The 26,427-nt window shown below is 50.9% G+C and overlaps 1 protein-coding gene across 36 annotated transcripts in view; it reads left to right on the top strand.

Moving 5' to 3' along the window:
• The window catches only part of NRXN2 (neurexin 2), a 285,739-nt gene that overhangs the window by 215,951 nt on the left and 43,361 nt on the right, over positions 1-26,427 (top strand). For all 36 annotated transcript variants that reach the window (XM_033136171.1, XM_033136170.1, XM_033136168.1 and 33 more), the window contains one exon: positions 21,779-21,950. In XM_033136171.1, the coding sequence (XP_032992062.1) occupies positions 21,779-21,950 (172 nt within the window). The remainder of the gene's footprint in view (positions 1-21,778; positions 21,951-26,427) is intronic.

Raw genomic sequence — 26,427 nt, 5'->3', positions numbered from 1 at the left:
ATGTCCAACTCACAAGAGACTGCGATCTACTCCCAGTATTTAAAAAAACTGGCAGTGATCTACTCATTGTCATTGGAGGGAGGAGGAGTGTGCATGGGGTGGGTGGATTTCCCACAGTTGTTAAGCTTTTTGAGGGGAGGATTGCACAGTTTTAAAGCTTTTTCCCCGTAATTTTTTGTATACAATAAGGATCCCAGGATCAGCTGGGGATCCACCAGTAGATCGCGATCTACTGGTTGGACACCCCTGTCCTATTGCATGGATCCTTCCTGCCTCTGGCAGTCAGCACATGCTCAGAGTACTCCTCTCTTGTTGCTTCTCATATTACTGTGAACACGTGCCCTGCCTCCATCAAGCCAGGTGTAAACTGAGATCCTGGATAGGAGGGAGGACCCTTTGTGTGCACCCTCTCCCTAATCAGAGCAGCAGCAGATTGAGCCTTTATGAGCTCCTGTTAGCTATGATTCCTGCAGGGGGTTGGACTAAATGACCCTTTGGTCCCCTTCCAATTCTATAACTTGCCCCTGGCTGCTGTTCATTAAAGCCTCCACCCCCTGCATTGGCTTTCTTCAGCCTCTCCCACCTCCCGACAACCCTTCTTTCACTCCTTCCTCTGCGTCAATTCCTAGCGAGGGAGCCCAGCCGTGTACAGGACGGCGGAGCCTAGCCTTGCATGCCAGGGAGATGGATTGGGGTCACCAAGAGGAAGGAGAACACTCCATTGCGAGAGCAACAACATCCACAGACCCTTGTCATGCGCAGAGGCAGACCGTTTATCATGCCCGCTGATGGGCAGCCAGTGGTTGGGCTTCTGGGGTCATTATGGTGTCTCCTGCCTCTGCCCGGAGGCAGCTGGGATCGGATCCCTGCAATGCAGAGCTTGCCCCAAGTGAGGTTTAGCAATGCCTCCCTCCCGACCACCACAAAGGTTTGTGGAGTGAAGACGAGGCAATGTGGGACCACAGCTCCTTTACTCCAAAGGCAACTCCTTTCTCTTCTTGGTCACAAAGAAGGGGATCCTGTCGAGGACCGTCACCTCCTCTCCACCAGCCCTGGACCCAGGGATGGATTGAAACAGTACCAGTATTGGGGTCAGGGGTCAGTTCTGCAGCTCTCTCTGCCGAGTCCCTGCGCAGCACCTCCTCTTTCTGTGCCAGCGGGGCTGCTGTGGGAATGTGATTGGCCCAGCTGTGTGGTCCACATCTCTGCCACGTAGAACTGAAGTGGCCAATGTAGCCACTGCCCCTCAGCCTCCCAGCTATATGTAATATAAGGAGAGCAGTGAAAGTGGGTGTTCTGTTTGCCTAGGGCAGGGGTGGCCGTAACTGTTTTTGGCCCCTGCCAACCCTCGGGGGTGACATACTAGCCACCTCGGGCTTCATACTCATGGGCTTATGCCAGGCACTCAATGGGCACTCATCTGATCCATGCAGGTCAGCTGAGAAAGGGGTTGTTACACTGCCTTCCCACCCCCCGCTCCTCTAATGATCAGTCCGAAGACCAGCGAAGGGGTGGTTTGCATCCCTACTAGGGCCACTGAGATGGGTGGAGATCTTCAAACCCCTCTTCCTCCCCAAAGAGCCCAGTGCAGCAAGCACACTTGTGATGAAACAACACCATGAAAAATAAAAACATATTTAAATCATATTTAAAATGCAACCATATCATGTTCTTATACTTTGATTTACTTTGATTTTTTGCTGCCATAGCCAAAATCAACAGGGTCTTCGGGGCGGGGGGGGGGGGGGAAAATTAGAGCAGCATCCATGGTGAGGAAAAGACAAGGATTCTACCCTTTCTTTAATTAGCCTTCATATTGGAGCTGTTAGTCCAGACTAGGCGGGTAAGAAGGCCTCATTTTCCACCCTGCGCTTGTCACATGCAGTGCTGTTTCTATTCTGCTGCAGTTTGTCTTCCACCAAAAGCTGCAATATTTGTCTCGCTGTCGGCAGGGCCGGTGCTAGTTTTTTTTGCGCCCTAGGCAAGATCACCTTCTGGCGCCCCCCCCCCCCCCGCGCCAATCCCTAGCACCGGCCCTGCGGAGAAGCCCGATTTCGGGCTGCTCCCCCACCACTCTGCCGCTGGCGGAGGGGGCAGAGAAGCCCGATTTCGGGCTGCTCCCGCCTCCCCGCCATTCTGCCGCTTGCAGAGGGGGCCGAGAAGCCCGATTTCGGGCTGCTCCCCCCCTCCCCGCCACTCTGCTGCTGGCGGAGCGGCACCGGACAGGGGCGGGGGGCAGGCTGGCCAGCGCCCCCTCCATTTTGGCGCCCTAGGCAACTGCCTAGTTCGCCTAAATGGACGCGCCGGCCCTGGCTTTCTGCTGTGGTAAAATTAACTTACAGAACTAGTTGTGTAGCTCACATTGTTATTCCACCCCATTCATTGCAATGCAAATGAAACAGCGTGCAAATCTGCAGAGTGGGGCTACATTGCGGAACTCCCTCCCCACAGAGGTGGGCCTAGCATTTTCACTACACAGCTTCCTACAAATGCTGAAGACACTTCTCTCTACCCTACTGGCCTTTAACACCCGAGATGTGTATTTTAGGGCATACCTGATTTCTGTGATTGTAAATTGTTTTAAACTTTTTAAATACTGTGTTTTAATGTTGCAACCCTCCTTGGCACCTTAGGGTGAAGGGTGGGTAAATTAATCATCATTTACATAAAATTTGTGGACTGAAGCAACAATGATCATATTCGCAGGATCCATTTCCGTTCTGCACATGGGATGGTTAAGCAAACATGGCTATTTCCATTCTTGTTTCTCTTTTTGGTGGAATTCCCCAACCTCCCTCATCCTGACAATGAAAACTGGTTCCAGGTCAACTGAGCCCTGATTTAAAGTAAATGCTGGATTAAGAAGTTAGGCAAGACTCCAGGGACTTCATATCGTATCCTCCAAAATATTACTTACAAGAAGCGCTTGAATCTGAGCAGCTAGCCCATGAAGCTGCCTGTTCAGACTTACTTTGCAGAAAACCTGTAGAACTCTGTGGGACTTCCTTGCAAGTAAGCATGTATGAATTTGTCCTGGGTACAAATTAAAACCTTTTCATCCTGCTTGTAGGACTAAAGTGCAGGGGGTTTGTGGGTCCTCTGGGCAAATCCTGCGTGTCTTCCTCAGCATGTAGCATGTATTCCGTGTGTGTGTGTGTGTGTGTGTGTGTGTGTGTGTGATGGCATGCACTAATCCTGATTCTCACCCCAAACTTGGTCATAGAAGGCTTGAAAGTTCATAAAAGAACAAATTGACACTTCCACAGGAGGGGCGGGTGGAGAGATGAGGTGGAATTGCTCCACTTAGTAAATTAATTTTGACTCAGATAATTCTTTGCCTTTGCAAACCTCCAACTATTCATTCCTGCAGCTGCCACGTAATGAAGTAATTGTGGCATTAGGAATTAATAACTGGCAACTGAGTGACATTCTCTCTTTTGTTGCGGGAAGAGGAGTGTTGGTTGAGGGGGGGCATGTATTTCTATTAGAATATTTCCCCTCTTTGTTCTAAGAATGAATGCACTTAACACTTCACTCGTACCTTTTTTAAATAGAAAAAAAATCCAGCTTTTACAAACGGTGGTTTTATTTTGCTTCAAAACATGTCTTGCTCAGGGCCTGCATTTGGGATCCTTCTTATGTCCAACAAACAATGGGAGCAGCTTTTGATTCATTAGTGGTGTTGTACCAGTTCGCTATCAATCATAACTGCAAAACATGGGTTTTTAGTTTTATTTAGAGAGATTCTGGATTGTGATGTCTCGTGAGCAACTTCCAGGGGTTCCATCAGTTATGGAGGCTCCAAAGAATTGTGCTGGAGCGTCCACCCCAGCCTTGCAAGGAGTCACAGATCACTGGCTCCAGAGGCGGACTTGGGGGGGGGCAGCCTTTGATTCTTAACTTGTTCATAAACAATCTAGAGTTAGGGGTGAGCAGTGAGGTGGCCAAGCTTGCTGATGATACAAAAATGTTCTGGGTCATCACAACAAAAATTTATTATGAAGACCTCCGAAAGGACCTCTCCAAACTGAGCGAGTGGGCGGTAAAATGGCAAAAGCAGTTCAGTGTGAACAAGTGTAAAGTTGGGGCAGGGGGGAAATATTTCACATATATGCTCATGGGGTCTGTACTGGCAGTGGCTGACCAGGAATGAAACCTTGGAAGGCGTCTCCTGCTTGTGGGCTTCCCTTTTAAGGCATCTGTTTGGCCCCTGTGAGATCAGGGTGCTGGGCCAGTAGGGGCTGTGTCAGAGGCTCATGTGTCTCTGAAAGTGGAGCAAGGGGATATAAGACTGGAAGCAGTGCCCTTCTCCTCCTCCTTGCCCTCCCCATACTCTGTGCCTCAGTTTCCTCTGTGAATTTTGCTCTTCTTCTTCTCCCCCAAGCAGATATTCCAGATTGAGGGCTGGAAGGGAGGGCGGTTGCAAGCAGAGCTCCAGGGGAAGGGAGCTAAACTGGCATTTGCCCTGGTATTCCCAGATCTCCCATCCCCCTCGCAGAAGAGCTTCCACTGCCTTGCAGAAGGTGGCAGGGGTAGCCCATCCATGCCCAATCCGTGCATTCACTGTGGCGGGTAAGCAGCTTAGCCCCCTCTCCCTGGTTTACTTGGCCCCTGGAGCGAAGGACGGTGGCAGAGAACAGTGCTTGCAAAGCTCCTCCCCCAGCTGTCAGTGGCGGGAGCGTGGGCTGCCATGCAGGGCTGGCTGGCGGTCTCTCACCTGCTAATCCATCCGTGCCACCGACACCTCTGTTTGCCTGGCCACGCTGCGGTGGGCAGCTGACTAAAGTGCCTCTGCTTGGCAGAGCTTAATCCCCAAAAAGAGAGCCACCCAACAGGTGCCTTGGAAGCTTGCCCAGGAAGCGGGTCCTTCTGAGGGAACCCTTCTTCGCCATCTCGTGGAGAAAGACACTCTGCAGGCACCCAGAGGCGCTCTTCTTCTGAAGAAGAGCCGGGGGTTTCCAGAGGATTCATGCTGGGGGTCAGGCCTTTATACCCTGCTGGCTTTGAGTGGAGTGTGGAGGTGGGGGTTCCGTGCAAAGCCACTCTGAGCTCCCATTCTCCCAGGTCCTAAAGGAGGGTGTGCAGGATGGCCAGCCTTCAGTTTGGACTCTGACCAAATTGCTAGGTCTGTTGGGGGTGGATGCACCTCCTTAATTGAAACATGCTTTTCAGCATGTCTGTTTGGGATTCTTTATCTCCCACACATCTCCCTGCACAGCTGATGGGATTTGTAGTCCAAAATACCTGTTGTGCAGGATTCCCAGATTGGCTGTGCTAGGCATTCAATGTGCCATTTTGCATTCTGTGCCCAGGGGTGTTTTTTTTAGATGCAAATAGCTTCAGGTGCAAGGGAAGGAAGGAGGACTGAGAATTACCAGGATCACAGCAGGTGGGAAGGGAGGGGGGCTAACCCTTTCTCCCCAAGGTGAGGTCCCGATGAAAGCTGCTTCTTGGAAGGTGCTGTTTGCACAAAGAGGAAATGGGTTGCAATCTCCCCTCCTGCGACAAGCCCATTAAATCTTCTCCTGCCTTCCTGCCCTCCCTTTCCCCCTTCCACTTGGCAGCCCCTCAGGTGTTTGAAAAAGGCTGTTAGTTCTCTCCCCCCCCCCAACTCTGCAATCCCCTCTACTCAGGGCACGGCTCCTTCAGCCTGTCCTCATCAGACAGCCTTTTCCATTTTGCTGCTCGTCTTCCTTGCCCTCCTCTGAACCTCTTCTAATTTGTCAGTATTCTTCCTGATGTACAGCACTTTAAACTTGACACAGCTTGTCGACAAGATCTGACGGACGAGCCTGGCCCAGGTGGCCTTGTGGGCCAAGAGCAGAGGCCTGGCGATGCTGATTAGTCTCAAGGGCAGAAGGTGCCAAACTGCTGGTCTGAATCCTTCTTAAAAGTGCTGCAGATGAGACTGAATAAAGCATCACTTGGCCTTTGCCAACCTGCTGCCCTCCAGGCGTTTTGAACTAGCACTCCCATCAGCAACACCAGGAGGGCATGACTATTGCTTCTCACAGCTTAGAAACCATGGGTCTATTAATTCAGTTTAGAATTGCATTGGCCTTGTTTGCAGCTGCATCACATGGCTGACTCATGCTAAGCCTGCGATCAGCTACAGTCCCAAAGTCCGTTCCTCATGTAGTGCTGACACGTCAGATCTCTGCCAGATGTGTGAGCTCCCCCTCCCAGTTCGGTGTCATCTGCAATGACGGGGTTGTCCCAGGCTCTGCTGGAGGAAGGGTAATCTTCACATATCTAATGTAGGGTGTTGTCGTGCAGTTCCTTTTTTGCTGCCTGCTGGGACGCTAAGGAGGGGCAAAGGAACTGAATTTTGTGCATGCTCAATAGTTGCTGCCCTCTTTATCATTGCATTGTATATCCCAGGGACTATGCTAAGGCATTCCTAAGGAGGTTCTAGGGCTTGCCTTTCCCTCCCAGCCTTGGAGCAAAACAAAGCTGCTGTTTGCCTGCCTTGGGGTGGGTTGGGGCTGGCACTGCAGGCTTCCTCCCCCCCCCCCTTGGCAAAGGGCTGTTGCATCAAGGCAAGAACTCAGCTGGATGTCACTCGCTGGCAGTGCTAACACCCACCTTGGCACGCTGCCACAGGCGCCCCAACAAAGACAGCCAGGAGAGGAGGATCTCAACAACGTTAGGCGGCAGCAGCAGCAGCCGTGAGCAGCATGCTGACGCTCTCTGCGGAGGCGGGGGACATGTCAGCCAGAGAGCACAACACACACACCCCAGCAGGGCCTCTGATTGAGCCACAACACCAGCCCCAGATCCTAGGAGGAGGAGCTGTCACTGTGTCTCTGAGCATGCACAGAACATTTGCCTTGTACAGAACATTTGCCCCTCACTACTTACATAAATCAGTATCGGCCAAATTTTTGCTTCAGGTGGGTAATATCACAATATAATACAATGGAATATCATCAGAACAGAGAGTAAAAACTAACGATGTGGCAGGGAAGACACATTGGTGTTTTGATCTACCCTTTAGTAGCCCTGAACTCTAGATCAGGGATGGGACCATGGGGGTAGCCAGGGGGGCATCTACCCCTCCCAATCAAGTAAATAAATAAATAAATAGACTTAACTAGCTAACCAAGTGTATTGCAGATAACTTAGTTCTGCCCCCCAACATAAGGCCTGCCCCCCAAATAAATCCTGGCTATGCCCATGGATGGGGCATGTCTGCGGGGCCCTCCAGATGTGGCTGGATTCCCAACTCTTCTATCAACACCAACCAGCACTCCCAGTGGTCAGGGACGATGATGGGAATATTAGACCAGAAACACCTGGGGGGCTGGACATATGTTCCCATCCCACCTCTAGGAGGAGGTTTTTAGTGCTCCAGCCCACCCATCATTCAGACGTGTGCAGTGCTTTGGAAGCATGTGCAGAGAGACCTCACTGTGGAGTTGCTGTACAAGCCGGCTGCCGCACATTTGGTACTCCTAGCCCAAAGTGACCCCACACCTGTTCCTCCCTGCCCCACCCCCCACTCCCAGATGCTACCGCATCTCTGTCTAGGGTAGCAGATACAAGAAGATGACTTTGTCTGTGGCTCCAGTGCCTTTAATGGTTATGTGGAAGGTGGCATTTCAGTAGGATGTGACTCACGTGACTAGGTGCACCAGCCCCACTTCTTCCCTCCCCCGTCCAAGGTCATCTTTTCCACTGGCCAACTTATCCCCCTGTCCCCCGAATGCAGGGAGAGGGTGAAGTGGAGGGGAAGGGGGATACATGGTTAAACCGTGAGTGGAGGGCAGCTTGAAGCTGGTGGCTGCCTTGTAAGGTCAGGACAGTGCTGGGGAGGGAGGAAGCAGGCATAGCAACAGCTCCCCTTCCGTAGTGCTCTTGGGTGTGTGGCTGCTTTGGTCTGCCGTGTGTGTGTGTGTGTGTGTGTGTGTGTGTGTGAGAGAGAGAGAGAGAGAGAGAGAGAGAGAGAGAGAGAGAGAGTGAACAAATCAGAGGGTGTTCTGTATGCAGAAGGGGTTGCGCATCCAGAACGTTAGTGGCCCACAGCTCTTCCTGCTCTTCTCATCTTCAAGCCAGTAAACATCCTTAGCCAGAATCTTGAAATGAGAAGTGGACTGACCGGATGTGAACTAACACCTGAAAATTTATCCCAGACCCAGGAGAAATGCTCTTGACTGGGAAGGCAGCTGATTGCATGTAGGATTTTAACCTCTTTTTTGACAGAATGCCCTGGAATAATCAAGGCCCAGACTAGGGGGCGGCTGTTGAATGGGCCTTTGCCTTGAATGTGAACCTGTTTTTAAAAGGGAAATAGCAGGCTTAGCTTGCAGCCAGTATGGAGGGGGAGCCTCCTTCTATGGAGGGCGGTTCCCCGTGGAGGGATTCCTCCCAAGGCAAAGTAGCATTAAAGGATTTTATTCAACACCAATGCAGAGAAGAAAAGGGTGAAACACTTCCCTCCCGCCCTCCTCCTGCAATCCTGGGAGTAACCAGCAGCAGCAGCAGTGCCTGATGTTTGGCGTTTAAAAAAACAAACAAACTATGTGCATTTAATACAAAGATGCATTTAGCATCCCATCAACTTTGGCCTCCCTGGTCCAGATTTGCTCCTGGGTGCCAAGTTGTGTCTGCAATCAGGAGCATCTCTGAGTGATTCAGCCCAAACTCTGGGGCAAATGGCCAAGTGGGGGTCCAGATCCCAGCCTCTCCCATGGACTCACTGCAGGTTCCGCAATCCCTATTTCCCCTTTACCCAGGAGAGCCTTGGAACCTGCAGCCTCTGGTAAAAGCTCCTCTCTGGGTTGGGTCTCTAGGAAAGGGGAGCCAGGACCTTGTATTCACCCTTTTAGTGCCGCCGCCCCACTGTCCCACCTGCTAGCCATCTTTGCTGCCCTCCTCCTGCTGCCCCTGCTTTCCTATCACTTTCTAATCGTTCTTCATCTGTCTAATCTCTGCCTGTTCTCCATTGAGCTTATCTGGCCTCCATCTGTTTTCCATCGATCTTGTATCCTTTCCATCTGAGATCCACCTCCTGTCCACTCTTCATCCATCCATCCACCCACCCACCCTTCTCCCCGCTATTTATCCCTCTTCCGTTTTACCTTTCCATATCTCCCTGCCTGTGTGTGTGTGTACGCGTGCACACACACACACACACACACACACAGTGGCAAGGGGGGGAGTGGCGGGGGGAGAATGCCCTAAGCTGCCTTCCTCCTCCTCCCCCTACCCTGCACATCTCCATATCCATCTGCAATGTTTTTCTCCTTCTCCCCCACCCCCCAATAAGGGAATTAGCACCAGAAAAAGACAAACCGCCTTGCTTAGTCAAGTGGCAAATGTAATTCAATTGTTACCCAGGACAGGCAGCAACGAAGATGACACTGACTGTCATAATTATGTTCCACTTTAAAAGCGAACCTGCGGCTCTCCCCGTCTTTGAGAGGCCCCGGCGCCCAAAAGGCAGATAAAGGCTGCGCAAGGCGCGTAATTGGTTTCTCCTCTGGCACTGACCTGTTCGCCAACGCCGACGGGCTCATATTTTTAGACATAGAGCGGGATGGCGTGTAGGGGGTGGTGGTGGAAGGAATGGTCCTACACACACACACACACACACACACACACACACAAACTCCTTATTGTAATCTGTCTCTTAGCACCAAGAGACAAGCCTCTACCACTAGTTTCAGCCTCCTGGAAGAGCATTTTCTATTTCCGGAGAGGAGTGGTTTTTTGAAGAGTGGAAAGATGTTTGCATGGAACAGGATTGGGGGGGGGGAGATGGTGTTTTAGATAGGTTCCCTCCCTTGCCTTTTTCTCCCCCCACACCCTTATCTCAGCTTCCTTTGAAGCACAAACCTTTTATTATTTTTTGGTTGAGGGTTGCACTTATCCTTGACCCACCCTCTGGAGACTTCATGCCAGCCAAAAGGGTGGCAACCCTACATTGTCAGACATGCACACACCCAATTAGTGCATATATCGGATGAGTTTTCGGAGCAGCAGCTTAAAAATAAGTCCTGGGGCTAGTCCCTGTTTTCCCCCCCTTGCTTGTCTCTACTACCCCTGGCATTCAGGCAGTGTTGCAGGCCTAAGGCCAGCTAGCTCAGAGAAAGCTCTGTGGGTGACCTATTTCCATTTGGGGACCACGTTCTGCATCGGTCTCTGCAAATGCCTCCCTCCCTTTTGATCTCTTGAAGACATGATTGTAGCAACGCACTTCCACTCCCCAACTGGCCCTGTGCAGGGGTCTTATCCTTCCTGGTTCAAAGCATCGCAGGACCCCCGGAGACCAGAGAGGTTTCTGTAGGTGCTCTGCAAAGCTCTGGATTGGGGGGGGGCGACTAGGGTGCTTTTCTGGTGCATTCTTTCCCCTGGCAGGTCTGCCCCATGCCGCTCCATGGCCCGTTGCATATATCTCTATTACCAGAGCATCCTCAGCAGCCCTGGGGTGAGTGATGAGGTGTTGATGCAGGCTGACAGGTGGATGGAAGGGCTCCGCCATGAGATTGATCCCGCCCCGTTGCCAGGTAACCAAGAGCGGCAGGCAGAGTTGTCAGGAGAGATGGAGCGGACTGCAGAGGCTGGCAGAAGCTGAGACCCCGGGATGGCAGACCTCCCCTCTTGTGGCCATCCACATCCCAACAGTGTGTGTGCGCAAACTTACTCCTTCCAATGCAATGCATCGGTCCAATTATGAATAGGTTCTGAGTCCCACCCCATGGAATCAGTTGCATCTCCCTTTTGAAGAAGGGCTTAATTGGCCTTTTTCTCCCTTTTAAGGTCACCTGGCTGCAGTGTGTGTGTTTTGTTTTGCCAGCCTAGGGTGAATTCTGCTGTGCCAAAGGGCTTCACCTGACTCTCCACCAGTCTGCTTGGATTTATGCAGGACACATTGCAGTGCCCTGCAGCCTGTGGGACCTGCCCCTCAGAGCTGGCTTTCAGCACCAAGATGCAAGCCTGGAATGTGGGAGAAGGGGAGAAGAGAAGCTGCTGTGCCTAAGCATGTGCAGAGGGCCTTTGCCTCCTGTTGTCACTAACTACAGCCTATAATTTGCAAGGGAGGCTCTCTGTTCTTTAACTAGATGTCTTTTGCTCTGTTGGATAGATCTTGAGGTTATGGGGGGGACGACACACTAAAGCCTGCAAGATCTTTCCTTCTTAAGTCCCTGGTGTACATGGGTGGGTGGTGGGGAGCTCCTGGTATTGGCAGCTGGCTAGCACCCCCTAGAAGCAAACACATTGTCACTGGGGTGGGGTGGGTGTCATCCCAATCCCTGTGGTAGCTGCAAATAACCCTCCGCTTCATTTGGGTTGCTGTGAGCGAAACAGAAAAGCCCACAAATGTCAACTGGGTGACTGAGGTTTCATGGTTGTTTGCTGCCCATGTTGCTCTGAGCGGTGGTGGGGTTTCAACAGAGAACCCCCCAAGCAATAGGCATGAGAGAGAGTCACATGGGGAGAGGTTTGGCAGGCTGCATGTGGGCTTTTCACCTGAGTACCTCAAGCCGTCCCCTGCACCCTTCCCACTGGGTGGGAGTGGGGCGGGCCAGGTTTGCTTCCTGTGGGTTCTCACTCTCACCTGCAGGGCCAACTTGGAAGTGACGGCATTAATTGTGTGAATAAAATTAACACCCACTTTTTTTTCTGTGTAAATATCAGCTGGGGGGGGGGGAGAGGTTGAGCAGTCTCATGGGGGTTTTAACTCTTGTCTTCCCTGCCATGGGCTGATGAAAATCCCCTCTCTGAAATGCCAATTTGCATTTCAAGGGAAGGCACTGTTTGGTACTAATGAGGTTTTCCCTTGAAATGCTAATCAAAGCTGTGGAGGGGGGGTTGTGGGACAGGGGGATAAAGAGTTAAACTCCCTCCCCACCTCTCTATGGTGCTACTTTGTTGTTGTTGTTCAGTCGTGTCCGACTTCGTGATCCCATGGACCAGAGTACGCCAGGCACGCCTGTCTTTCACTACCTCCCGCAGTTTGGTCAGACTCAAGAAATGCCATTAAAAAGTTCTGCCTTTTCTCGTTGAAGGGGAGAATTCTTGGTGTGTTTATATTATTTGAATTAATGACCATTAATACTGACTGTTATCTAACACTGAAGACAGAGAGTAGCCAGTGGTCTGCCAGGCTCAGTCTTAGAAGGCTATAGCTGAGGGAGGGGGAATCAGACCATGTGCCGAGTGCATTTTCCTTACTGTGTAGGAACTGAAATGTGTCCCAGATCATCTACCGTATTTTTCGCTCCATAGGACGCTCCGGACCATAGGGCGCACCTCATTTTTAGAGGAGGAAACAAGAAAAAAATATTTTTCTGGTTTTCCTCCTCTAAAAGCCCTGTTTTGTTTTGTTTTTTGTTTTGTTTTTGAGGATCAGCTAAAAGTTTTGCAGCTTTTTTGCAAAGGGAAAAGCCCTGGGGTTTGGGGTTGTTTTTTTTTTTTGGAGGATCAGCTAAAGGTTTTGCTGCTGTTTTTGCAAAGGCAAAAGGCCTTTTTTGAGAATCAGCTAAAAGTTTTGCAGCTTTTTTTGCAAAGGGAAAAGCCCTGGGGTTTGGGGGTGTTTTTTTTTGGAGGATCAGCTAAAGGTTTTGCTGCTGTTTTTGCAAAGGCAAAAGGCCTTTTTTGAGGATCAGCTAAAGGTTTTGCAGCTTTTTTTGCAAAGGGGGAAAAGCAAAGCTCCTTTTGCAAAGGGGGAAAAGCAAAGAGGAAAAGCCCCATTTTTATAGGGTTTAACTCACATTTCTGAAAAATCTTGAGGAAAGGGAGCCATTTCTACTGTTTCCAGACAGATAATTTAATCAGTCAGTCACATGTCCTGGGGAAACAAACAACCTCCCTCTGCAGCACATTCAACAAAGGAGGGCGGGGCTGAAAGGGAGCCGGGGACTCTTATCTCTCTCCTGATCTCTTGCTGATCAGCTGCTGAGCGGGTCCTTTCAACACTCCCTTTTCTCTTTGTAAAATAAAAAGCACAATCTGCTTTTGGCCCCTGGGCAATTCAGCTCCAGGGACCACCATTCGCTCCATAAGACGCACAGGTATTTCCCCTTACTTTTTAGGAGGAAAAAAGTGCATCTTATGGAGCAAAAAATAGGTAGGTTCGGAGTTCCACTTCTCCCACTTGTGGTTTTCAAGTAGGCATAAACGCTAACTGCTCTTTCTTTGGGAATGAGAACTTGGAAGTGGAGTTTTGCTGAGAGAATGTATGTAAAAATTAAAAAAGAGATCTGGTAGATCTACGACTAGATGCCCAGCTTGGCCATTGACAGGCAGTGAAGATGTCTTGTCTTCTTCCACACGTAAACTGGGGATGATTTTGTAACCTCTGTTTTAGCAAACAGTATTTATATCTCACCTTTCCACAGTGAAAATAACACGTTGTGAGTGTTGTGGGTATGGCTGGCAGGGGATGCTTTTGGGAAGCCTGAAGGGATGCCTCTCCCCTCATAAATGACCCTAAAGAAACTGCTGCCAACCCTACTGGAGGCCTTTCTGTGACTGAGGAGATTTCTGGATGCAAAAGTTGCCTTGGAGCTAGAAATCTAGCCCCAAGCTGAAAATCCTCCTTATTCCTGGGAGGCATCATGATATCACATTGCTTGTAGTCTTGAGTCAGAAAAGCAGGAGTTGCATGAATTGGCCTTCAACAAAACTGCAGCTATTTTGTTGGGCTGTTTAACACAGGTTGAGGCCTGCTGGTTGTCGCTCCCATTTCTCTGCTTAGGAAGTGAGGACATTAGACTTGACAAGTTTTCTGACACAGGACAGGCAAGGCAGGCAGGAAATAAAGTTCCCTCGCTGTGCTGAGGTAGCATCCATTCTCCCCACCCTTGCACTCCAACTGTTGGGGTGTCAGTACAGGCACAAGTCACTTAGCTGAGGAAAGGCTGTCACAGCATTCACCATCTCTGGCCTTTTATTGTCACACAGGAGGGCGGAAGAAAACCTTGTCGAGTGAGGGGCCATTTTGTTGCCTTGCTGCTGCCCACAGAAGACGGCAGCCATCTTGAGACTAGCTAATTACTCAGAGGCTTATTGCTGTTGGGTTTGGGGTTCCCAAGTGACCAGTCCTGGTCCCTTCCCCAGGAGATAAAAAAAACCAAAAACCTCCAGGCAAACCTGCTTCTCTGCTTTTGATATTCAATAAATACCGCAAGTGAAGCTAAACCTGGTGATCGATGCACCTCAAAAGCCGTGTTCAGAGCATCAGCTGCAGGGCCTGGTTTGGAAATTGGGCAGCCTGAAACCATTTTCCAGGCGCTGGGATGCAAAGGGTAGGACTTGCGAACCATTGGAGGCGGCAGCCATTTTGGTGCCTTGGCAGCCATCTTGGAGCAGACAAGAGGCCTGCCTTTCTCTCTCTCTCTCTCTTTCTCTCTCTGGCCTTGCACGGTCCATTAAGTGCTTGGCTGTGGGGGCCCTCAGGCCAGCCAGCCGTGGCTGCTCTCTCGCTCGCTCGCATACAGGAGTTATTGTGCCAGCCAGCCGGCAAGGCCCATGTGCTGCTACGGCGGCTGCTGCCACTGCTGCCTCCCTGTATCCTGGGGTCTGGGCTTGCTTCTAGCCTCGTAAATCCATTTCTCCTTCGCTTCCTCCTCCCCTCCCCCCCCTTCTCTTTTAATTTCCAGCCTCTGTGAGTGACATAAATCTCTCCCTTAAGTAACTCCGGCGTGCCAGCAGGCCTCGACAGGGCTTAGCGAGAGCTACAAGGCGGCTGCCACCTCATGCCAGTGAAGGCATCAAGTCAAGCAGGGGGTGGAGGCAGAGTCTCTTTCTCCCACACTGGTCTCAGCCTTCCATGTCGTGCCGTGCCGCCCACTTTAAGACACTGCTTTCTGCCATTGCTTTGTCTCTCCCCTTTCCACTTCCCATAGTGTGTGTCTGTGAAACAGAGAGAAGTCAGTCGCCCCTAAATTGTTCCACCTAGCTCCCCTGCTTCCTGTCTCTTGCCATGCTTCCTTGGATTCTTTGTCGGCCTCCCCAAAATTGCCTGATCTGCAGTGGGGTGTGTGAACCTGCCCACCACCACCCCAAAAAATAGCCATATAGGAGCAGAAAGCTGCAAGGGCCACCCCCACAGCATCTGCTCCAGGGATGCTCCCCTCTGAGTATGCCCACCTCCCCGCCTCTTGTCGCCCAGAGGGAAGAGTGTGGGGCTCATGGGGGCTGCTGCTCCTTCTCCCTCCTCTTTCCCTGCTTGTGTGTCTGGAAGTGGGGGGCAAGTAAGCAAGCAGAGACTGAAAAGTGGAGAGCAAGGGGGGTCTGCACGGGAGTGGTCCTCTGCAACCCCTGACAGTGGCCACAGGAAGGTGCCTTGGTGGCAAGTGGAACAGGTGAGGTAGGGTGGCGCTGAAGACCCAGCCTCAGAATATATTTCTTTCTTTGTGACAGAGGTGGAATTGGCTGCTGGAATTCATGTCCCTGGAAGGCAGCAAGGGTCTGTCAGTTGAGCAAAGGGTCAGCAGAGGGCCGTGGTGGTTATTTTTTTAGGAGGTGCCAGGAGCTGCAGCAACTTGTCACCTCAAGTGGCCTGGCCCCTTCAGCAGCTGTGACCTGGCGGAGATGGATTGCTCTGGAATTGTTGCCCAGCAGAGAGCAGAAGGTGCTGGCTGGTGACCCAAGGCCACCTTTGAAGGCAGCTGCTGTTGCTGCTATCCCTGGGCACCCCTCCTCCTGCCCCAAGGCAGGGGCTCCTTCCTCCAAAAAATAATAACTCCTGAAAGCATTCTGCATGTGGAGCTTTCAAGTCTGGTCTCACCATCATAGAGCTCTGCAGTTGTGCAAACCAGCTCGGATTTGGGGGCAGACATCCAGGTGCCCCACTCATCAGAGTGAGCAGGAAGGCTCTCCAACACAGCAGGGCTGGCATATACCACATTTTGACTTGACTGAAGTACGCACACGTGACCATCTGCAGTGTGGGTTGTGTGCATATGGCGCCTTTAAGGCCAGAGTCTAAAATGATTCAACTGCATTATTGCATCCCAACACCGCCCATCCTTCAGACAACGGCTTGTCTAAGGAGTCAGTGTAGCATCTTGGAAGTACCTCAATCCTGTCTCGTTTACTCCTTCCACCCCAACATTTCCTGCTTGCATTGGGAAGCCTCTGCAGTTCAGTGGGATGCTCCTGTGTGTCATGACATCGCCAAGAAATGCAGATTAGGAACTTCGCTTTGATCTGAAATGAAAGTGGGTGTCTTGCCAGTGGCTCACAGGCCATTTTTAACGGCCTGAGCCGCCATTTGCTGCCTGTGGGTTTTCCGGCACCCAGGAGCTCTGCAGCCAAGGTGGTGTTAGAAGTTGTCAAGCCCCCATCCCAATGAGTCAGCAGTGCCAGCACATGGCTCTCTCTTTGACAAGGACAGCTACATATTGCTCACCTCTCCAGGTAGGGCTCACCAGCCTTCCCCTCCTTGAACTACAGGGGTTGAGGGTGGGCATTAATAAAACGCACACACCCCAGCGCTCTAATAATCTGGGCTTAATGCAATAATTACATGCATGGCTCTAATAAGCAGCGTGAGCACACACAGCCAGCCAGCCGCTCCCACCGCGTGGTATTAATCACTGCTTAGCATAATAAGCCCTTAATAATGTGTGTGTGTGTGTCCCCACACTTTTCCCCACCTCCCAGCTGCAAAGAAATGCACTCTGCATTTCTGGGATTTTCAGTAAATGGTAGGTACTGTGCTGATGCTAGAAGGTTAGGATGACCATAATAGAAGAGCATCTTTTATCCTGCTGGCTGTGGGACTCTGTTCTGTGATACTCAAAAACATAGCACACTCCTACACTGGCAAAACTGGCCCCATAAAAATATCCTTTCATACATTCTGCTAAGATATCCTGGGTTGTGAGCCGGAGAGGGAAAGGAGCAGCCAAGGGGAACAGGAAGGAGCAGCACATCCCTTTTGGGGGCCTTCCAAGGCCAGGGGTGGCAAATGCCCAGCCACTGCTACGGTTGAGCCTTGCCCCATCTGCCTCTAGCGGAGAAGCGGCAGTGCCATCAGCGCCAATTTTGGGCAAGATCAGGCCAATCTTGGATGAGTTCACCCCCAAAACTGCTGCAATACTGCCCAAAATCAATGCCTATGGCGGCAGCACTTTTCTGCTGATGGCAGAGGAAGCAAGGCATGCATTGGTGTGCTGCCTGTAGCACTTCTGCTGCCTGAAGCAGCAGCCTCACCTGCCTCATGGCTTGACTGGCTCTATTCATGGCACAGTGCAAGGTGGGAGGAGCTGGCTTTTGGAGGAAGGTGGGAGTGTTGTCAGAATGTAGAGTGAAAAGTCCAGATTCAGGAATATTTCTTGCTAACTTCTATGAAAAACAGGGCTGCCATACTTAGGTGATGAATTGGTTAGACTGATTTGTTTTAAAAGGTTTTCCTGATTCATTGGGCAACAGGTTTGAAATGTTTTACATTGTTTTTAATATAGCTGCTCTGTGTACCTACACAGTATTCAGGTGGCTTGTGCCACCTTAGAAGAGGGCTTCCCCCCTGCCCCCAGTTGTCTCCCACAGCCAGGATGCCTCTTCTTACAAAGCCATAACATTTCCCTTAGATTTGGAATGATGTACCCATGTGACATGTTGGGTGTCATTTGAAACAAAGCATTCACTCTTTATCTTCAGAATTAATATTCATATAGAGATTTGTGCCTATTTAATTGATTAATGCAGCATTAATTAACATTCCTAAGAATTAATCAGCTAAGATTTCTTTTAGTTAAAAGAGTGAGGTGCTGGAGTCTGTTCGGAAGCTGTTCCTGGGAAGCCAGATTCCCCAAGGCCATATGTGTGGAGGCTGGCTGACATTCACTAAGTGATGCAAGAAAGGCAGTTTGCACATGCTCTGTGTCACTGTAATGTTTGTATTCTGAATATGAGCCTTGACTTTGAGAAATAGGTTTTGTGTAGAAGTGATTGGACATTAAGCACCATCTGGGCTCTGTGGCAGGAAACTGGAAACATCTAAAAATTTCTGGTGTAGACAGCTGCAAGTTAAGGTGGGGACAGGGATGGGGAAATGGGTGGTGTGAATTCCCCTCCCCGGCTCAGGGAAAGAACCTCTGCCAGTACTCAGCTGCTCCACTGGGAGCCGGTTGTTACTTAGGGTGACAGCCAGCTTGAATTGTGACCGTGTGTGCTCTGGGTGCCCATAACTCATCTCGAGCTCTTTATAACCACATAAGCACCCTTGCTCAGAAGGAACAGCCCACGATGAGTTATGGACTGATGAAAAAAATGCTCCCAAAGAGGAAGCTCGTGCATATTATGCATAGGCAGGAGGGATGCATACAGCTGGGCCAAAGTAGACCCCAGTTCCAAGGTTTCCGCTGAATGGCTTTTCTCTGAACAGGCCACTGAGCTTGTCTTGCATACGAAGTGTGTGCTTTCTTAGGGTTTCGCATTGCCAGGTTATTAAACTAGACTCTGAGAGGCGGGGGCATGTGGGTAACAAGTGCTCTTGAGATAATAGGGAAGGGATTTGGGCTGCAATCCGAAGCAAGGCCCATCAAAGTCAATGGGGCTGTACTTCTCTGTAGCCAGGCAAAGGACGGCACCGTTGGTGCCTGAAACTGGAGAACGCGGTGACAGAGTTTCTGCTTTGCATGAAGAAGGTCCCAGGCTTGATCCGTGGTGGCATCTGCAGGTTGGGTTGGTAATTGTCCTCTACCTGAAACTCTGGAGAGCCAGTGTCCGTCAGGGCAGGCAGTACTGATCTAGAGGGATCAAATGTCTGACTCAAGGCAGCTTCCTGCATTCCTGGCATGTTAGGCTGCGTCTGGCAACTGTGAATGTGGGAAAGGGAGAGGTGTAGCTCACACACACATACATAGCTCTCTGCCACCCCACCCCGCCCCACAAAAAAACCCTCTCTACTCCACAGCCCAACTCCTACACAGGTTGCTTCTCGCCCTGCAGCTCTTCTGCTCCTTTCCAGAGAGGCGGCTGAAGAAGTGGATTAATTACCGCTCTGCTGCAAATGAAATTAAGCAGCCCTGATCGTTAGCTTATTGATGAGGCAAACGAGATTAGGCAGCGCGCTGTCAATCTGGGCTGCACCAGGAACTGGATTAAGGGAGCTCTGATTACTCAGAGCTGCAGCAAGCGAGCTGGTGAGAGCAGTGCAGGAGGGCGAGAGGTGGGAGCCCCAGGCTGAAGCGGGGATACCTGAAAGCAGCACAGAGGAGGGAGGAGGCAGTGGAGTGAGCCTTCTTGGGACGCGCTGGGGCAACATCCATCTTCCATCCCCTCCCCAGTCTAGAATCGCCTGCAAGAGTTGGCCCGTTTTGCACCAAACCCGGAAGCAGACCTCCAGGCCAAGCCAGGACAACAGAAATCTAGCAGGAAGTCTTTCCACTGTTGCTACCTCATGGAGAGGTGGCCGTGTTTGCCAGCCACATCCTGCTTAGTCCTGAGAACCTGACAGCCAGCTGGTTGTAGGGTGTTTGGGAGCCAGCGTGCCAAAGCTGGTCTCTGCGCTATCCCACAGACAACTTGGCTGACCCTTGCAGAAAGCCGGGTTGAAGTCACTGCTCCCCCAGCTCCATAAAGAGGGGGGAAATGAGTGGAGTGAGGGGGTACTTTGGCCCTACCAGTTGGACCACTTCCCATGAAGGAAGTGGATGGGGCCCTCCTCGGCTCACAAAAGGCTTCTGCCACTGTGAAACGCCCTCTGGAAGACTCTCGGGAGAAAAACCCACTCAACCCAAGGGTGTTCTTGGTTCCTGGTAGCACCTCTCTGCTTGGGGAAGAGGCCACAGCTCTGTGGGAGAGCATATCCAGAAGGTTCCACGTTCCAGTGCCTGGCACCTCCTGTGCAAAACAGAACTCTTTGCTCTCCCCAGTTAGTCACAATAGGACACCAGTAGGCTTTTCCTTCCCCTTGTGAATAGCAGTCAATAGGGGGTGAAGGTGTTGGAGGGATGTCTCCAATTCTGGCCATGGGTGGTTCGTGGGGGTTGCAAATGCTTTTTAAAAACCCTCCCAGCCCCATGACCCCCCTGGCCCAGCATTCCCCACTCCCACACTACAACAGCTCTATAGTTTTAAAAAGAAGTAGTCAGGAGCGCAAGGACAGGACTCCATCCGCTTGGCCCTGAGGCCTGGTCTCTTACTCTCTCTTGGCTGGCAAGCAGAATTAGGAAAAACCCAGGTCAAGATTTGTTGGTTTGTTTCTAATTGGGTTCTACCCTACCCTTCAGTGTGCAAAAATATTTCCAAGGTGGCTTACAGCATAAATTTCAAAACGAAAGCAAGGGGGTCAGGTAGGCAGAAGCATCCCACAGGAAGAGAATGGTCAGGGAATACTATGTTTTCCTACACTGTATTCTTTTATAGTCCGCTTGTATCATGCTAATACACTAAAACACACTTTCAGGCTTCCCTTTGACTGAGGTAGCAGCCAGCATCTCCTCCAATATAAAATAAAAGCCTCTTCCCATTAGTGATGCAGTGACTTCGTTTCTGCTGCCTTTCTCCTTCCTTAGGCCAAATGATGGCCGCTTGGTCACTAAAGCATTCCTGTTTATTATTTTTCATGGATCATTTCGTGTTTTTTTAATTGTTTATAAATTACACAAGTTGATAATTTATTTCTTAACTTTTTATAAATACATCCTGTGTTGCGTATATCTTTGTAACTTCTTTATTTGGCACAAATACAAAAATAAATAAAAAGATTTTTAAAGAAGACTAGTGAAAAAATATAATAAAACAGCAGAACTTGAACAATTTCCATTATAGATTCAATCTTGTGGAATTAAAGCAGTATTTCATTGTGCAAAAGAGACAGCAAATGCCCCTGGGGAGAGCATTCTGCAAATTGGGAACCCCCACCGAGAAGCTTCTCTCCCAGAGAAGCCAGTGTGGTGTAGTGGTTAAGAGCGGTAGACTCGTTATCTGGGGAACCGGGTTCGCGTCTCCACTCCTCCACATGCAGCTGCTGGGTGACCTTGGGCTAGTCACACTTCTCTGAAGTCTCTCAGCCTCACTCACCTCACAGAGTGTTTGTTGTGGGGGAGGAAGGGAAAGGAGAATGTTAGCCGCTTTGAGACTCCTTTGGGTAGTGAAAAGCGGGATATCAAATCCAAACTCTTCTTCTCTTCTTCCCAGTCACCACCTGCCTCACTGTAGTTGGGTGGGGGCCCCTCCAAAGATAACTAAAGTGGCAGGCAGGCTCCTCTCAGAGGTTGTTCACCACTGGGTTCCTGGGCTGGCAGAGCACCCACAACCCAAGATTGCATTTTAGAAGGACCTAACTTGTTCCTTTTTGAACCTCAAACACTCCAACTGGGTAAACCAGATCAGACCTCCTATTTTCCCACCACCAGCAGGCCAAATGGGGAGCCCTGTGCCACAGGGAACAGACCACTGCTCCCCCTTCCTAGTAACACTGATTATTAACATGTCCATTGCAAACTCAACAGGAGTGAAAAGAGTTGGGTTTTTCTTTCTCAGCAGGGCTTGTCTGGCTGCTGCCAGTGGCACAGCCTTGTTAACTATGGGGAAAACTGAGATAAGGTGCAGGAGATGTGGCTGTCAGCTGCTATAGGCACAGTTCTTTCTTTGCAGGCTTCATGTGTCTCAGGAGTCTTACCTTTTTAAAAATGGCGGAAGCCAGGGCCAGTGGGCCACAGATTTGCTCATCACCATAGATGCCTGGCCGCAACAAAGTCCCCTTGACCCCTGCTCCTGCCTCCCCAGCCTCTGCTGGAATTTGCCCCTCTGACCTCCCAACTAACCCCTGCTCTGACTCCGTTCTCCTTCTCTCCCCTCTGTGGCCTCCTCACAGGACCAGGGAACAGTTGGGGTCATTTTCAACGTGGGCACGGACGACATCACCATCGAGGAGAGCAACGCCATGGTGAACGACGGCAAGTACCACGTGGTGCGCTTCACCCGGAGCGGTGGCAACGCAACGCTGCAGGTGGACAATTGGCCTATCAATGAGCGATACCCTGCAGGTAGGGACTGGGAGGCAATGCCTGCCGTGCCCCTCATCCTGTCTCCCCCCACAACGTGGAGGTCGGAACCACCCTGGCCCTCTGAGCATTTCCACCAAGCAGTGAGGTGGGCGGATTTGGGGCTGGCTGGCGGGCAGGATCCTTTTTGTCAGCCCCTGGTCAGCAGGGTCTTTGGCCATTTTCATTAGCACTTACCCAGGATCAGGAGAAGTCTCTGGCCCCAAAAAGAAAAGAATATCAGGGCTGGGATTCTTACGAAGCTACTGCTAGGTCAGGCTGTCTGTTCATCTGGCCTAGCAGTGTCTCCCCAGGAGCTGAAGCAGAGAACACTCCCTGCCATCACTTGTTGCTTGCTCTGTTTAATTGGATATGCTGCCACCGTGGGACTTTTGCCTTCAAAGGAGGTTCCCTGCCACTGAGCTGGGGCCCCTCCCCACAGGGAAGTCTTTTGGGTACAGGCTTTCCTTTCCCCAGGACTTGTATAGGATTTGAACTTGGGGGCCCTCACACCTTAAGTCAGACTCTTTCCCCTGGACCAGCGAGCCCTAGATCCTCTCAGGACAAGTAGGGGTAGCCATTCACAGGAGTTGTGAGGAAAAGTAGCCAGGAAAACGGGTGGTTCCCTGCAGGAACAAAGAGGTGTGTGCCAGAAGGGGATAGATATGGGAATTTGTCACAAGTTTGCTTATTTTCAAAAGGCAAGCAGAAAAAATTAAATGTCAGTCGAGCTCTGGAGCCCCCTCTCCACATGTGGAAGAAAAGGCGGGTGATGCCCAGTTCTCTGCCAGGGTCCGGCTGTCCTTGCCAGTCTGCCACATAGCCAGCCAGCTTCCTCTGGGCACAACTGAAGAGGGGTGGAGAGAGAGCTTGAGAAAATCAAGAAGGGATTTCAGTCAAGAGCCAGGGTGGAAGTTCCCTTGCGCTACTCCCTCCATCTCCCTGTTGGTTGCAGTCTAGGCCCCAGCCCAGCTGCCCTGTCTGGCTGTCAGTACAGCAGCCATTTTCTTTCATGTGTGCTGTCTTCTTTGTTCTAAAGCCTGGGGGGGGGGGCTACTCCCTCGTGTTTTGGCAGGTGGAAAACTGAGGCTGGGGGGATTGGGTGAGAGAGTGATGTCTCAGAGTTGGACTAGGATTTGAAACTGAATCCTAAGTCTATAATTTCCCCCCTTATTTATTTTTTCAAAAAAAAAAAAAAAAACCCTTCCATCCGCCCCCCCCCCCTGGGTCCTTGACATTCTGTTAGCCGCTGGCATTTTTCTGCTATCAAATAATTTTTACAGCCCTTTTCAGCAAGAGAGAAGTGCTTTGAGCGTATCTCATTCTAATCTCCTTTATTCTTTGAAAAGGTTGGCCATTGCAGAAAAGGTCCGGGTCCTTTGCACACAATGTAGATGCCAGGAAATGAAAGAGGACACCGGAGCAGGGAGGGGGGAGTCAATAACGGAGTGGGGGGCAGCAACAGGGTGAAGACTAGAAGGGAGAGCTGTGGAGAGCACGAGGGGCAGAGAGGGAAGCCCCAGCAGGCACCCACCTTCCCATGATGAACCTCCTTTCTTGCCTGTCACAGCCACAGCAGCCCAGTGCTCTGCCTCCGAGGCTGTGAGGGGCAGCATGAGCAGACTGGATCTTGGAGCGTGAGCAGAGATGCAGGCGGGTTCCGACCTCCATTGAGCCAGGGTGGGGGTGTCTCAAAGTGTGGGGTGGGGTGCCTGGGAGACCAGGGGGAGCTGGGGTTTTCATGGCTGCATTTGTGCCTGGCAGTGCAACCAGCCTGGAAGGGCCTTCGTTCAGGATCCATTTCCTCCCATCGTTTGGTGGCTGAATCACACACAAGTGCGGAGGCTTCTCCCTTCCCGCCAGGAGCCAGCAGGAACCATAGAACAGCGGGGCGGGGGGAGTGAGGGGAGGGCGAAACCTACCGGTAATCAAGGTCATTAGTGCCGCAGGCAGGCAAGGCAGGGAGAGCTCCTGCCCGCCTGGGATTTGCCAGCCACTTTGATCCAGCTCCTCTCCATTGCCCCCCCCCTCGACAAAGTGCCTCTCCCCAGCCTGCCATCCCCCTGGCCTGATTGTGCAGTCTCTTTGATGCCCAGCGCTGCTACAGAGAGTGGAGTGCAGCCTCTGCTAGCCAGGAGCTGCCGCTCAGGCACGCACCAAACTGCACACCAGGGGCCGCACACCAGCCTTACGGAGGTAGAAGCTACGTTCTACTGAGTCAGGCCAAGGATCCATCTAGCACTGACTGGCAGCAGAATCTCGGGGGTTTCAGGTGGGAAAGCTTTCCCAACCACACCTGGAGATGCTGCTGGGGACTGAACCCAGGATATTTTGCATGGAAAACAGATCTTCAACCACTGACTGAACCCCGGCCCTTCCTCCCCACTGTGCTGTGGATCCTCTGCCCTCTGCACAAGTAGCCATGAAGCTGTTGCAGGTCTTGAGAAAGCAGCAAGGCACACACTTTGTGGGTCTTTGCACTGCCCCCACACCTGTGCTTTGGCACCCATTGCAGGGAGCTCTGCAGCTCAGATGTCGCTGGCACCCATGCCTTTCTCGGGCTCCACAGGCACCCTGAGACAAGCTGCAGTTGGGCTTTTTGCAGATCATCATCCCTCACTGCTTTTTAGGGGCCTCCTTTCTATCTGGCCATTTCCTGCAATACCCCTTATGAAGCTGCTTTGGCTTTCCACCCTTGGGTGCTCAGGGCCACACTCTCCGGCATGGAGGTCACCTTTCACCCGGTGCTAACTCAGCCTGGAGGCCATGCAATGCCACTGGACTGTTTTTGCTGTTCCCCTGTGAAAACCTGGGAGCTGCCCTCTTGCACTGTCATGTAGATTTTGCAAGGCTGCATTTCAAAGTGGCTATCCTGCGTTTTTGTGAAGAGGAAAGGACATTTATATCGTCGTTAAGGAATCCGAACCTGCGGGCATGAGAAGGCATCATGCAAGTCCGCCCTCAGAAGTAGTAAGGGAGGTGGTGAAACTTGCAGAACTTTGAACCTGATGGAATTCTTTGTTCTGCCAGAGGATTGCAGCCTCCATGGGCCACTTTGGTTAGTCTGCAGAATTGGTGAGACCCAAGTGAGAGATGCCAGTCCTCCCGAGAAGCACACCATTCGCCTGTGCCAATGGACACGCTGACTGACAACCTGGCTCTCTAGGCCATTAAGAAACACAACGCAACAGTTTTAGACTGCCAAGGAGCCTGACAGCTCTCTCTGCTGCTCACTCTGACACAGCCAGAGAGACAACCCAAACCCCATCCTTGGAAGCCCTTTATGGAGGAAGAAGGGTCCCACCCCCTGCCTTCAGAGGCAGGAAGGGGTGCTGCAAATGGGGAGAAGCCCTGTACTCTCTCTCCTCAGGACTTGCTCTCCACAGGCATACCTTGTGTTACCTTGGAGGGTGCCAAGCAGTGGGCACAGGTCTCTTTTGCCGCCATTGTCTGGAAAAAAAGCAGGAGTGGCAGCTGCTAGGCATCCATGGGCTCTGGAGTGGGTGGGCTGTATAACTCTCCCTCCCCCAGTTAAATATAGAAGTCCAGCTCTCTCTCCTTTTGACACTTTTTTCCCATGTCCCAAATGCTTTACCATTCTACTTTCTTGATGTCTTTGGAATGAAGAGTGTTGAAAAAGGCACCCTGTTTTTAAAAACGGTAAAGAACCTCAGCTGAAGATAATGTACCTGTTTTTAAAAATTAATAGCGCTTTATGTACAGAGTGTTTGCTGCGGGGTCCTTTGGATTATCTAAAAAGAGAGGGCCCCAAACCTTTGAATTTCTGGTTGCATGTAGGATGCAAAAGGAGGAGGGAGGATCTGGGGCCCCTGTCTTGGGATGCAGAAACTGGAAAAGGAAGCCCAGGCTTTAATAACCAGCAGTTGAGTTGCAGAATCCCCACTCAGGGACATAATCAGGATCAATCTCTGAGGTTTCCTTAGGGGAATCTTTTTGTGGTTTTGTGGAAAAACCAAGTAATAATCAAACCAGTGAATGAGGTTCAGCCTTCTGAGGGAGAGAAAAAAAAATACTAAATCTGGCATGGAGGCCCTATTTTGCTGTAAACAACATACTGTATTCAGTGGCCATTTCCATGTGTCCGATAGCTCCTTTTCTTGGAAAATAAGCAAAGGATCAGGTGGGAAAATTCATTTAAAAGCTGCAGGTTTTCTTTCTGTCCATTTTGATCCAGGTGTGTGTATGTAATATATAAACCATTATTTAAATTAATCTTGATTTCAAAAGATTAAGCAGGGTAGCTTGGACTCTTCATGAATCAGGTTTCAACCTTCTGTCTCTGGTGAGAATGTCCTAAAAACAAAATACACCCATCCACCTGGGAGTTGGCCTCATCTTCATTAGGAAGAGTACACCTAGCCTTCTGCAGGTGCTTCTTGATCCAGGAAAGGGGAGCAAGGGAGCTTGAACCCATGAGTTAAGGGACAGCTATCTGGAATGATGGGCCCTCCTCCACTCA

Source organism: Lacerta agilis, chromosome 17 (genome assembly GCF_009819535.1).
Source record: "Lacerta agilis isolate rLacAgi1 chromosome 17, rLacAgi1.pri, whole genome shotgun sequence".
NCBI lineage: Eukaryota > Metazoa > Chordata > Lepidosauria > Squamata > Lacertidae > Lacerta > Lacerta agilis.
Note: the sequence above shows the minus strand (reverse complement) of the source record. Positions and strands in the feature narration are given on the sequence as shown.